This window comes from Macaca mulatta, chromosome 13 (assembly GCF_049350105.2).
Source record: "Macaca mulatta isolate MMU2019108-1 chromosome 13, T2T-MMU8v2.0, whole genome shotgun sequence".
NCBI lineage: Eukaryota > Metazoa > Chordata > Mammalia > Primates > Cercopithecidae > Macaca > Macaca mulatta.
In genome coordinates this window covers 57,872,035-57,886,950 of record NC_133418.1, presented here as the reverse complement: position 1 = coordinate 57,886,950, position 14,916 = coordinate 57,872,035, and the positions used below count along the sequence as shown (strand labels likewise).

Here is a 14,916-nt window from a genome sequence, read left to right as displayed (position 1 = left end):
ATTAATCCAGATGAATCGACTCAGATCATTGCTCTGATTATGACTCTCTGCTGACCCAGATACTGGGATGAAGTCAAAATTCCTTGGCATGGCTCTCAAGGCTTTTCACAACCTCATCATCCAACTTTTCAGACATGGCTGAAAGATATGAGATGATGGGTACGTAAATTTGCTTGTCTGTGGTTAACCACTATATGTAAGTGTATACAACCACTATATGTAGGTTTCCAAACATCATTTGTACAGCTTAAATATATATATACAATAAAACAAGCAAGACAGGCTTATCTTAAAGAATCTTCACCCTATAGCCTCTGCATACCTAGCTCTACTCAGGACTTCTGACTTGCCAAAGGCCTCTAGATTATTCTTTCCTCTGGGCCCATGGTCATTTAGCTTCTGCCCCGAATGCATTTCTCACCTTCACTTGATGCTTCAAGACTCTACTTAAATGTCATTTACTTCCATGAAGAAAGTATTGGAGCTTATCATAGACTCAGCACAGTTCATTGCAAAGCTTTACAAAACTTACTAAGCACTTAGTTATTCTGCAAGGTGCTATTAAAATTATCATTTTCAACAGATACATTATTTTAAAACGCAGTACATTTTTGGAAGTCAATAAATTTTTGGAAGGTAAAGGAATTTGTGATTTTCTTTTCCTTTTAGTATATGCTTTATATACTTCCACCTTTATCTTTTCATTTTCTTAAAGATAACAGTGGCAGTATACAAAACATACTATATATGTATACAAATTATATAAAGAATAGCTCCTGCAGAAATGATGAGGATGGTGACGACAATTATTGCTAACATTTATTGAGCACTTACTATATGTTAAGCACTAACTTCGTTAACTTGCCCTTAACTTGTGTGAGCTTGTTTGATTTGTACAACCCCCCAGTGAAGTTCGTACTACATGATTCCCATTCCACAGCTAAGGACCCTGAAGACAGGAAGCCTAAATCACATGCCCAGCTAATATGTGTTGGGTCCAGAATTTAAATCAGGGAGTCTGTCTTCAGAGCCCATGCCATTGACCCTTAAATAGCACCTTATAATGAAATTGCATATATATTTCCACCTTTATCTTTTCTTCTTAAAGATAAAAGTGGAAGTACATTAAACATATACTAAAAGGGCCATCAATAATTCTTTCCTGTCAGGAAATCAGTGAAAACTATATCATCTATCTATCTATCTATCTATCTATCTATCTATCTATCTATCTCATCTATCTCTGTCTGTCTGTCTGTCTGTCTATCTCTCTCTCTCTCTCTCTCTCTCTCTATCTATCTATCTTCTTAAACCCTCTTAAACCCAAAGAAGACACTTTACTTAGAAGTAGGGGCAATTTACAGAAATCTGAGACACAGATTCCATACCTAAAAGTGAGAATGTACTTAAAGGAAATATTGACAGGAGGAAGAGCAAATGCAGAGGAACTGACACATTAATCAAAAGTTAAATGATAGAGACACAGGCATGATTATGCATGTGTGTGTCTGTGTGTCTGTGTGTATATATATATATATATATATATATATATATATATATATATATGAGCTAATGGAACGTGTGAAAAAGATAATATAATCATTGGGCATGAAATAGATGCAACTTAAGGCTTTTCAATAAAGCTTTGTTAGGAGATAACCCAAGAATACTCCAGAAGAAGGGGAAAGAGAAATTGAACAAATTTTAGAGGCAATATTGAACAAGTGACAATAACTTAAAAAATCACAGATAGCTGAGTTTTACCTGAGATTTACTCAGGAATGTGGAATTCAGAAAATAAAATAGAGAAGAGAGATTTCTTAAATTATTTATTAAAATGAAATCAATTTCTTGTGAAGTTGGAACTAGAGAGTCTCAGATGCAACGGATAACTCCTGCAAAAATGATAAGGATGGTGATGATAACGCTTGCTAAAATTTATTGGGCACTTACTATGTGGCAGGCACTAACTTAATTAACTTGCCCTTGACTTGCGTGATGTTGTTTGATTTGTACACCTCAGTGAAGCTCATTCTACAAGATCCCCATTTCACAGGAAAAAATCCTGAAACAGGAAGTCTAAGTCATATGCCCAGCTGACATGTACTGGGTGCAGAATTCAAATCAGGGAGAGTCTGGCTCCGGAGCCCATGCCATTGACCCCCAAATAGCACCTTACAATGCAAAGAAAGGACAGATTCTTAGAAGTAATGGGTTTATTGACAGAGGAAATAAGCCTCTTCTACAGGTTTCTAACATAACTTTGATTTAAAATAAGGGTCATGGGGCAAGGGAAATTGACAAAGGTGATGACACAAGTCCTATTAACTAGTTTGTTACTGAGAGGGGTGGGGAGGACTTGTGAGTCTTGAGAGCTCCCCCTGAACAATGCTGCCTTCAGTCCAAATTATTGCTGAATGAAGGGGAGGGGCAGGGTGGCTAGGTGATCAAAAGCCCTTCAGAGAAGGAGGTGGAATGGCAGCCATGGGCCCTTCTCTGTCTCCAGAAGTTCACTGTACTGAATTTAATAATTGCTTCCTATTATTGCCTGACTGTCTGTTCCAAATAAATCTACCTGATTGGGATGGATTTGGTGTGGGAATATCTGTTCCAGCCTATTAGCCAGCACCTTTCCTGAGATTTCCCTGTCCACATTTATTAAGGAGATTGGGCGATAATTCAGGCTGGGTTCAGGTTCTCCTCCTGGTTTAAGAATTACAAAAATTAGTGCTCATCGTAGACCCAAAAGTCAGTGTTTTGTTTTCAGCTCATCCTTGTCCCTTCTTAGCAATGGAGGCAGAAGTACCTTGCTTTGGGGTATGAAACCTGATTATCAAACATCAGGGCTCTTGGTACATTCCAGAAAGTGACAACTTTTAGGGGTAAATTTTCATTTTTTCACTTTGATCTTGCCCTCTGAAAGTGGCTGTGTTTCTGGTTATACTCGTAGCTTCAGTCATTCTCAAGCAGACCCTTTAAAAATAACCTGATAGAGCCTAAGGAGGGGGCATCAGTGACTTTCCTTGGCACTACTTGTTGGTTTAGGAGATTTTTTCTCTTTTAATGAGTTAATGTCAAAAAATGAACATGGAGTTGGAGTCTTCCAGTGTCCCATTTTCTACCTCACTGTGGGAAGCAGGATAATATAGAAAAAGCTCTCTGTTCTTCTCAAAAATGGAATCTTCACACTGCCAACTGCTCTGCTAGCTGCAGACATGTTTCTGGGTCTCCCCAAGTCCTAAACTCACCACAAGTGCATGATCCAGCCACCAAAGAGCAGTGCTGTTGTTCTAGGAGTCACTGTCTCATTTGTTGTTGATAGTGTTGCTATTAAGCTCTGACTATGGGCCAGACACTCTTGTAAGCACTTTATCTGCAGTAACCATTTAGTATTCACAAAAAGCCCCAGTAGTAAGTACAATTATTGGTCATCCCACTTAGTAGAGATGAAAGCCAAGACTTAAAGAGACTAAATACCCAATGCCACGCAGTCAGTAAGCTGAGACTCAAGCATAGATCCATCAGACCCCAGTACTGGTGCTCAATTCACTCTCCTCTTCCACCTTTTAGTCCTTAACCATCATGGCACAACGTAGGGGTCAGTGGAATGCCATCAGCACAGAAGACAAGGAAAGCAGAAAAGAGCGATAGGGTGGATTCAAGGCCGTGGCAGCCTCGGAAAGACTTTTGAAGTGTAGAAGATAATTTGGCCGTACTGGCCGTGTGCTAATGCTTGAAGACAAGTAGTCAATCAACATTTTCAGAGGCAGCAGCAGAGGCTTCCAGCTCTGAGAGGTAGCAACTGAAGGCTGGACTGTATCTACCCATCTCACTTAAGCCGTACAATGCCACCCCCAACACCATTCCCATTTTACTAATGGAGAAACCAGGCTGAAGTAGTTATCTTACCTACCAGAGGTCACAAAGTTAGAAAGTGTCAGGGCAGGTATGTCAGTCCAGCTGGAGACAGAAGGTCAGAAGGAAGAAAGTGGAATGTGACCAGCATATACATCCTGAAATTATTTGGGGAAAGATTTCTATACAAAGAGAGATAACGCACAGAACCAGCATGGAATCTGCTTCTCCCTTTCTCTGTATCTGTTACTTTCTCTCTTTCTCTTTCTCTCTGCCCCTCACCTCCTGCCCCTGTCTCTTCCCTTCCCTATACACACACACAACCCTAGTGCAGTTGAAAAGGAAAACAAACAAACAAACAAACAAACAAACAAAAAACTGAAACAAAGAGATTTTTAAGGAGGAAAACCAAGCAGTATTACTGTATTACTTTTCAACTTGTTTAATTCTTGAGAGCCTATCTAGTAAAGTGAGGGAGATTAGTATGCTTTATCTAGAAAGACCATTAGTGACTGGGCGCGGTGGCTCATGCCTGTAATCCCAGCACTTTGGGACGCCAAGGCGGGAGGTCAGGAGTTCAAGACCATCCTGGCCAACACGGTGAAACCCTGTCTCTACTAAAAATACAAAAATTAGCCAGGCGTGGTGTCAGGCACCTGTAAAATCAGCTACTCAGAAGGCTGAGGCAGAGAATTCTTGAACCTAGGAGGCAGGGGTGGCAATGAACGAAGATTGTGCCACTTACACTCCAATCTGGGCAACAGAGCGAGACTCTGTCTCAAAAAAAAAAAAAAAGAAAGAAAGACCATTAGTGATTTAATTGTATCTTTGATAGTGGGTCTACTTTTTGATTCCTTAAATATGTTAGAATTATCAGTGGTATGTACGTGATCCTACATAATGTAAAAGTCATATTTAATTAAATTAATGTAAGTGAAATAGTTCAGTTGGCTTATCTTGTTCATTTTCTCTAACTAAATATCAACTTACACTAAAAATTTTATTAATCACAGTAATGAGAATTTTTATATTAAATATATATATTACATTTAGTTTAAAAGTTAATAGTCTACATTATTTTAATAAATTGTACTAAGGGAGTATATATGGAATAAGTCTCTCATGCAGATTTTATTGGTTGCTGCATAGCTAATAGACACTAATGTGATCAGAGCCTGGATGTGATCATAAGATCAGTAGTTAAAATGATTGAAATATAAATTAGGAGCTGGAATAATTGTTTGTTAGAAGCTCAGATAATAACTGTTTGGTAATGCTCAGACGGTTGGAGAAATAAAACATTGAAATGTACAGCAGTAGCAGGGGAAAGAAACATTTTGAGGCAGACAAAGCCACGGCATGCTTTTCTGCTAATTGCTCCTGTCTTTCTCTCTTGCCCCATGGAGGCCTGACACACACCTCTGCCCTCCCTTATCTCACCCCTCTGGATTCCTCAGTGGCCTCCTACGCCACTTCTGCCTTTCTCTGTTCCTGGCTTCTTTACTCACAGTCTGTAAGTCCTCACTGATGATGACAAACACCATGCAATCATCTTACTATTAACATGTCTGATTCTTTGAGAACTGGTAGAAAAAGCACTCTTGTTTCTTATGGGCTGGAATTCTCTTTCTTCTAGGCCAGGGTTGGCACATCTTCCTGTTAGGGACTCTCACTGATGCTAAAATATTTTAAGCTTTGTGGCTAATACAATTCTCGTTGGAATGGTTCAACTCTGCTCTTACGGGTTTAGAAAGCAGCCATTAGACAACAGTATGCAAATGGGTATGGCTGTGTGACAATAAAATTTTACAAGAACAGACATCAAGCTGAATTTGGCCTACTTGCCATAGTTTGCCACCTCCTGTTCTATGTTGTCTAATGTCCTGTTAACCGAAAGACACATTTAGCTTTTTCTCTTAAAGGGAAATTCTCCGTTGAAATGTCGTTCTCAACAATGGGGTTATAATAAATTTCTTATACTTGTGTGTGTGTGCTGTGCATTCCTGACAAGGTGAAATGGACAATTCTTAATAAAATAGAAGCAATATACACTCCATGCCCTGATAGGCCTGGAAGTTAATTTTAAAAGAGTGAGATTGTATTTAAAAGACTAAATCAACTTTTCTGTCTTATGCAGCCATGAAGACTTTCTCCAGATTGGTGAACAGGCCTAATCCTGAAGACAGACTTTTTGGGTAATTTTGATAGTGAATTTTCCTATCTGGACTTTTGCCTTTTTCTCTAAACTCTTGATAGAGTTACTGGAAAACCATTTTTCTCTTTGTGGAGCCCTTGCCTCCTCCCTATCCTCTACACTCCGATTAATTCTCCTGCCTCCTTCATCTTTTAGGATACTTTTCTTGCTGGTTTGACTGGAAAAGTTCAGGCTTGTTTTCCATGGGGGTTTTGGTGCATGTGAGCAATGTGTCCTCTCAATCTCTTGACGACTGAGCGGACACATTAAGGAAGTTAGGGTTTTCTGACAGCAATCTACATTACACTTCAAAGTCTCTGACAGTGACTTTTGCATAAAGGGCCCCTGATTTCCTTTTCTTCCACTCAACTGGAAACTGTATAATTTTAACATTGTTTCCTCTTAATCTCTTCCCCAGACCAACTATTTCAACTTTTGACTTCAATTACTCATTTTCAATGCTTGCGTGTGTTAAATTCATTAATTTCTATTAAATTCCCTTAATTTACTCACTATGGGCAAAGCACTGTGAAAGACAATGTTGATGGAGACAAAGATTTAAGATACCTTCTGCCCTTGAGGCACTAATCATTAACCTAAAATATAAAGTTCCATGTGATAAGCCCTAAATGAGTGACATAAAGGAAGTTGGTAAAGTTTAAGGGACGTAAAGGCTGTTGTTTTAGGGGCTAGAGTGTACTAGAGGAAATTTTGCTCCATAGTATCCATGCTGCTTACATGTCAACAGTACCCAACTTGCTTTGGGGTTACCATAACCTCCTTAGTCTTGGCCCATTTACTCACTATGACACTGACTTTATTCCTAGGGGTGTCTCATGTTCCAAGCCAAGATAATGCTCCCAGTCCACCCACCTGACCCAGATGGGTTTACTAATAATCATAAAACCCTAATCCGGATCTCAGATTTTTTCTTTGTGCCACCCAAGACGCAGTTTCCCTCTTCTGTTGTACTGGGTTTTTGTGACAAAGGTGTCTTGAAGCTACTGTGGGCCACCACCCAGATCCGCAAATATAGCCAACCCAAAGCAGACTGATGAGGACCTGAGTTCTGCTGACATCATTTCAGGTCTACATCAGTCTGGAACTGAAGCTAAACCAGACTCTTCATCTTCAGGAGCCATATATCTTTTAGCTTAAGCCAGTTTAAGTTGAGGTTTCTGCCACTTGCAGCAGAAATGTTGATAAAGCATATGGCAGTCGGGCTTGGACTTGAACGAGGAGAGTATCTTCACAGGTAAGGATGGAATCATAGCTTCCAAACATTTTTATTTACCTACAAACTTCTGTATCTGACAGTGTTGAATACAATTTTCAAGTTGGGTTAAAACACTGATTCAAAAGATGCTGGAGTTGGAAGCACTCTCTGTGTTTGTCACATTGCCCACAGACACTTACATCATTGTAGGAATAAAAAAAAAATCAAAACGGGAAAGGGTATGTCTGAGCATTTTAACGTATTTCCTGCTGGAACCCACTCACATTCCTCGGTGGCATCTCCACTAGCAATCTACATTGCCCTTCAAAGTCTCTACAGTTGGCTTACTTTTTCACCTGGCATTTCTGGGCTTCCAACCTCATGGGATATATTAGCAGAAAATTGCTATTTTTATCCCTCTGTGGATATATGAGAGGAGAGAAGAAAATTAACATTTTTGGAAATCCACTATGTATCTCAAGTTATAAAGGATCTCATTTAATGTTTGCCATAACTCTAAGCAGAAATTACTATTATTGTCTTTAATGATGAAGAAAGACTTGAAGGGCTTATTTAACTTAGCAAGATTGCATAGCAAGTCCACTGAAAGATCAGGATTTGAATCTAGGTACTGTTGACTCCAAAGCCCCTACTGATTGCTTTACACTCAGTACGCTGATAGCATTTTCGACATTATCACTGGCTAACAAGTCATACTCTAGCTTCAACTTCTACCCATTGCCTAAGGTAGAGGAGCTGCGGAAAGATCAAGAAGAATTTCTCTGCTTTGGCTTCTCTGTCGCCCTTAGTGGGGCTAGGTCATTACTGTGGCCTAGTGTCCAAGCTCTTTTCTGCAGCTTCCAGGGGCATCATTGTCTTTGGGGGCAGTTGATTTACATCCCTCATGATTGGTGGTGATGCCTTAAGACTGAGAGTGTGGTGTAGTGGTTGTGACTTTTGGCTGCTGTGAGTCTCTGCAGCTTCTGTTGTTAGCAGCAGCAGCTGTTGGGGAGGGGTAAAGGAGGTCTCCAGCACTTGTCACCTCTTCAAGCACTTCCGGGCCCCTCACAGCTGGACAGCCCAGATTCTATCAACACTCTTTAGAGTGCTGTTCACAGCTGGATTCTTGGTCAGCTCTGACACTGCACAGCTTTTTCAAATAACACTACTTCCAAAGACCATGTTCAAAGTCAGCACTTTTACTCTCCCCATTGACACCAGCCTTATATTGAGACACTGTCCCTTAACTAGCAAACCTGAAGGACCCAGTGCACCCACTCGGCAGAGCCCAAGGGCAAGTATCCATGCAAGTTAGCAGTTGTCTCTAATTCCTCCAACTTCATTAATCACACAGACCAAACTCCAAGATCATTCCTGAAAATCCAGTCATTTGCAAGGATAGACAAATAAACTAAAGTTTGGTGGCTAATTTCCTAGACTTGGAGTAGGAGGGCTCTGCATTTGAATCCAAGTTCTGCCACCTAATAACTGTTATTACTAGACTTCTCCTGAGCTTATTACTGTCATGCACAAAATGGGAATAAGTCCTACTCATACGGTTAGGCTTTGTGTCCTCAACAAACCTTCTCTTGAATTGTTATCCCCAGGTGTTGAGGGAGAGACCTGGTGGGAGGTGATTGGATCATAGGGGTGGTTTCCGCCACACTGTTCTCATGATAGTGACTGAGTTGTCACGAGATCTGATGGTTTTATAAGGGGCTCTTCCCCACTTCTCTCTCGTGCTCACTCTCTCTCCTGCCACCTTTTGAAGAAGGTGCCTGCTTTCCCTTCTGCCATGACTGTAAATTTCTGGAGTCCTCCCCAGTCATGTGGACCTGTGAGTCAATTACACCTTCTTTGTTTATAAATTGCCCCGTCTTGGGTAATATCTTTATAGCAGTGTGAGAACAGACTAATACATCTATTTCATGGGGTTTTTGTGAATATTAAATAAAAAAGTAAAGGTGCTTAGTATTAATACACAGTATGTACTTGGAACATAGTAACTATTACTGCTGGGTATTCTTGGTTCTACTATTATCTCTTCATCTTCATTTGGAACCTATTGCTTTAGATAACAAAAATACCAAGGATCTTATGACTATGATGAATCTTGATATTTTGCACCTCAACTTTCCAGATATGAGTGGAAAAGAATCACTAACACTCTAGGATGTATCCTGAAGATATCCCTGTATTTAGTTGTTGAAACCAAACAACTTTGCCTCAAGTGACTCAACTCTCTATTGTTATAGTGCAACTTACTCTGGGAGGGGTGGAGCTCACATTCTGGAAAGTAGAACTTGCAAAGAGGGATGAGTTTCAGGGTCAGTGATTAATCCTTTTTGCTGTGCTTTGCAAAGTCCACAGGTCCTCAAAGGGATATCAAGACCTTTTACCCAAGCCCCATTTGCTCTACAGGCAGAGAATTACTTTCAGAATAATGTTTTTGTTTTTTAGAATAATGTTTTAGAATAATGTTATGTGTTGTTGTTGTTGTTGTTTTAAATTGGGCCCTACGTCTTGAATTTTCTGAAAGATTTTCTGCCGTGCAGGATTTCTTAAATCAGAAGTAAGAAAGTCATGACATCCATATTGCTGAGTAAGAAGGAATCTTGATTCCATGCTCACAGCTTTCTTTGATAGGAGTGGGGCAGGAATAAGCATATCTGGAAGGGAAGAAGATGGCAAGATTCCTCAGGATCTTGGAGATTCTATCATCACATATCTCTCTTAGGTTTGAGTTTAAACTTGCTTAGGGTTGACATGGAACTATCATCTGAAGAGCTCTGTTAGAATCAAACCTCTTTCCAGAAGGCAGGCAGCATTTCTGCTCACATTCTTTTCCTTGGAATTATGTTATCTTTGGCAGTCAAACACCAGGCTTACTAGCATGCTCTGGTACTGAAGACCTTTCTATGTTTTTCAGTTGAGTACAGAACTGTGGGATGGCTAATACTTTAAGGATAGTACAATTAAAGCAGAGAAAGAGCACATTGATTGATCCTCTGCTGAAAATGGGCTGCATAGGTTGAATGAAAAGGAGGGTTACTTAATGGGTCCAGTTTTGTTATAGATATTCTAAGTCTGGAAGGAAATACAAAGCTCAGATTTTTACTTAAGGAACTTATGTTTGTGTTGGCAAGGGAAGACTAAGGCACATGAGGCAACTGGCTAGATGAGGGAGTGTGTGATTAAGTGACAACCGAATGGTACAGACAGAAAGTGCTCCAGGGGCCGGCCTTGGGAGAGATGGCAGAGACAGCTAAGTGTTGACAGGTTTGCAGTGATCTGATGCATTTGTGAGATGCTTGCCCAGGGTTACAAATGCAGTTGTGACTGTGAACATGGTAGATTCCAAAAATCACATTTCAGTGACGATTTCATTTTTCTCAAGTCCCAAGTCCCTGTTGATTGAGGAAATCACATTGGAAACATTTCAAGATCACAGGATAGTATTTTGTGCTTTCTAAGAAGCTATTTAACTGATAATTTCAACAGTTCTCAAGCTTTAGTAGGCTTCTAAATTTCTAAATGCATGAGACCAAAATCTGCCTTACTTCCAGTGACTAACCACATGACCTCAAGCTTGTAAACCTGTTAAATTTTCCTTACTCTGCTGCATGGGGGTGTCAGTACTATCCTCACAGGGTTGTTATGAGGCTCATAGGAAGATAATGCATACAAAGTGCTTGGTACATGGAAGGGGTTTTGGGGCAAGACAGGTTTATCACGGTCATTAGTGGACTGGAAAAAAACACCTTTGACATGAATATAAAATCAGAAAATGTGGAATCAGCAAGGTATCAGAGTGGTCACCTGGGCCAAATCTTCATTTCATAGCTGAGGAAACAAAGACTAAGATAAACTAAATTATTTGCTCAATAATTGAGAGCCAACCAGCAATAAAGCTGGACAAACAACTATGTCTCTTAACTGGCATTCCATACATTTCTCTATCACATGACTGCCTACCTGGATGGGCATGACAAGTCACTGAGTCCAGCAGCTCTTTTCCTTCCTTCTGCCTCTTTCTTTCACTGTCCTCCTCCAATACCATCAATACCCACTGTGTGTGAGATTGAAAAGTAAACAAGATGCAGTTCTTGCTGTCAAGGAATTGACACCATAGACAATTTAGCTGCTCTCATGGTTCTCAGATTCACTGGGGGAAGGGGGTGAATGAGGAGATGGTCTGACATGGAGACTAAAGGTCAAAGGGAGAGAGAAGCCAGGGGAATCGTTCAAGTTGGGATCTAAGGGTAGGAAGATTGAGCTCACATCCTTGCCTTAACCTTGAGCACATTACTGAAATGCTATTTGTGCATAAAACAGGGTTGATAATAGTATCTACTTTCTAGTGTTGTGCAGATAAATGAGGATGTACTATAATGCTTGGCATGTAACAAGCATTCTGTCAATGTTAGCTGCATTTACATAGAGAAGGCACCAGTGGCATCGTGTGTAGGAGACAGCAGAATACTAAAAACAGAATCATGGAATCATGAGAAGGGATGTCTAATGCCAAGTAGTAATCCTATTTCAACCCTTGGAGGAAAGTCCTTGTCAACAGTGATTTCTTTGCTTTCAGGGAGTGGCCCCAAGATACTGCACCACTTAGAAGACTCAAAGTTACTAAAGCCTTTTTCTAAAGAACGAATTTGTTCACCCTTTCAACTTGGCACCCCACAGGGAGATGTAGCTCAACAATATGGGACCACTTGAATTTTCTTGGCAAGTCAAGTTGATCTGGACTCCTTAAAAAACATATTTTTGTCTGAGGATTATTTCTTAAATCAGTTTCTGTTCAGTCGCTTTATCTGGGTACCTGAGCTCCCCTTGTTCCTTCCAGCTGTATTTCAGATCCATTTTTTAATCAGCCCTATGATTGCACAGTCTTTTCAGACTTTTTATCAGTGTAATAAGAATACCCACCATTTCCTTTTGCAGTGATTTATGACTTTATTAAGGCTCTTAGATTTCTGTTCAGATTTCTAATCTGTTGACTTAGGTTATTTTGTATGATTTAATTATTGTCAGAGGTTTTGCTAAAGGTAGAGACACCTGAATTTAATTAATGCACTGTTTGCATATCTCACATCATAAATAATGATGCTCAGTAAATTATATCTTAATACTAATCCCGTAGTACTCCTTATAAAATCTCCCTGTATTTAAAGCCCTGCCATTGATCAAATCCTCATCGATAGTACTTAACATTCAAATTTTTCCCTAGGACCTTTCTGACCACTATGATGTTTCTTTTCTTTTACTCAATTATATAATAGTTATATCCAGTGCCTTTAAAAGTTGACTGGTAAAGATGGAGAGCAAGGAGGGCAAGACAATTTGATTTCTTCTCTGAGGTTTTCTTCTGCAGACATACAAATATTAAGAATCCAGTGGGGGTGTCAGGAACTAGTTCACATATTTCTAGTTTCTTAATCACAAATAAACACAAAGATTGCTGTGGGTTATGGTGAAGTTCATAGGCCACTGTCCAGAATACAGTTCCTTCAAACTGTGCAAATTCAAAGTCACCACTTTAATAAATTATTTCAATTTTACTTTCATCAAAGAGTTAAAAAGCCAAAGCCTTTTAGCATCTCATTTCACTTATACACATAGCCCACTATAACCTGCATAAACAAGGATGACAAGTTGAGATTAATGAGAGTCCCCAAGTGACAGAACAATTTAATTGTCAGAAATCATAGGAGCTGAACTTTACCAGTGTATTTATGTAAGACAGCCATAGTTTAAAAACTTCCCTAATTGATTATGACCAATAAGTAATCACTTGGAAAGCAGTTTTCTGGTATACAAATAACAAATGACTCATAATAGTTAATTGAGGTATTAAGATGCATAAGGGAAGAATATTAGATTGACTAGATAAATGATTCATAATGCAAGGCAAATAATTGGTGAGTTCATACTCTTAAGTAGAATATAGCTCATAAGCAACACTGAAAGTACATCAAATAAAGGGAACTGTGTTTGCTAAATGAACTCCCAGCTAATTGGGTACTTTAGCTATGTGCACTCCAGACTCCAATGGATCCTTGCTTTCAGGCAAAGCAGTCCTCTTATAGATCTGTCTAAGCCAGGATTTTTACCTTGGATCCTGCAAACCTTGCAACATGAGGGTGAGGTTGGAGGGTGGAAGCGGTAAGTGGAGCAGCCAGACACATGTAGAAAGTGGATTGCATTGTGGCTGAGCTGATAATATGGCACCCAACCCTAAATTTCAAGGCTAGGTCTCTGAGTGGCCAGGGGCCCAGTGTTCAAGGGTCCAGGGCAACTGTTGTGCTGTCCCTTTACACTCCCCCTGTTCTGGGCTGACCTTACTAGAAGGTGGCAGGAGTTGCTTTCTGTGACAGAACTTTGGGAATCCTCTGCACCTAAATATATCTCTACCTCAGTTTGTGCTAGATTGTTCTCCCTCTCAAATACCAGATGTTTAATGCCTTGTCTTTTCAGAGTAGCTCAGATGGATATAATTAACAGTTTGCAGAGATGAGAGCAAGTCCCTGCCAATAGGAAATGTAGGAGATGCTGGGAGGAGACACATGAGACCATTGGAAACTGAGGAAGAGAGTGAGATAGTCGAAGGGAAATTTTTCTTAATTCATGACTTTGCAAGTGGCTGTCTCACGCCATACATCCCAGTCCCAGACTTACTATACCCCAGGCCCTATTTCAAGTTTCACCAAAAGAAAAAAGAAGAGAAGAGGGAAGGAAATAAGAGGGAAAAAATGGAGAAATGGGGGAAGAAGAGGGACAGGAGGGGAAGGAGAAGAAAGAAAAAGGAGAGGAATGAGAGAAGGTGAAGAAGTAATTAAGTAATTTATTAGCTAAATAATTAAGAGTATAGGTTCTACAACTACTGTGTTGTGATTGTGGACACATCACTTAACCATTTTTTGTCTCAGTATTTTATCTGTAAAATGGGGAGATAGCAGTAGTGACTTTGGTTATTAAATGAGTTCATACAAAATAAAGTTCTTAGAGCAATTCCTGGCACAAAGCAGTCAATGAGCAATAGCTATTGTCATTTCTAAGCATTTTTTCCATACATGCCAGGCACTGGTATCTAACCCTCAGTGGGTTATGTAATTTTATCAATGTAATAGCAAAAATGAAGTGGCTGAAACCAAGCTTTCAAGTGCCAGGTTATTTTGTTGTTGTTGTTTCGTTTTAAAAATTTTTAATTTTGGAGTACATAGTAGATGTATATATTTATGAGGTAAATGAGATGTTTACAATGAGTAATAATCACATCAGGGTAAATGAGGTATCCCTCACCTCAAGCATTTATTCTTTCTTTGTGCTACGTTGTTCCAGTTTCATTCTTTTATTTTGAAGTTCACAATTAATTATTGTTCACTGCAGTTGCCTTATTGTGCTACTGAGCACTAAATCTAATTCACTCTTTCTAACTATATTTTTGTACCCATTAACCATCCCCACTTCCCCCCATTCCCCGACCCCCCACTACCCTTCCCTGCCTCTGGTAACCATCATTCTACTCTCTGTCTTCATGAGTTCAATTGTTTTACATTTTAGTTCCCACAAATAAGTGAGAACATGTAAGTTTGTCTCTCTATGCCTGGCTTATTTCACTTATCATAATGACCTCCATTTCTAT

The 14,916-nt window shown here is 39.6% G+C and overlaps 1 protein-coding gene across 33 annotated transcripts in view; it reads left to right on the top strand.

Annotated features, from left to right (window-relative positions):
• The window catches only part of LOC114671950 (uncharacterized), a 474,108-nt gene that overhangs the window by 236,121 nt on the left and 223,071 nt on the right, over positions 1-14,916 (top strand). For 28 of the 33 annotated variants that reach the window (XR_013402446.1, XR_013402466.1, XR_013402464.1 and 25 more), the window contains one exon: positions 5,993-6,050. The exons of 4 other annotated variants lie outside the window; for them this stretch is intronic. Coding sequence is in view for 2 of the 29 variants with exons in the window: in XM_077958662.1 (XP_077814788.1) it covers positions 5,993-6,029 (37 nt within the window). In the remaining 27 variants the exon portion in view is untranslated. Of the gene's footprint in view, positions 1-10; positions 160-5,992; positions 6,051-14,916 lie in introns of all 33 variants that reach the window. One more of the 33 variants, XR_013402471.1, reaches the window with a different exon arrangement.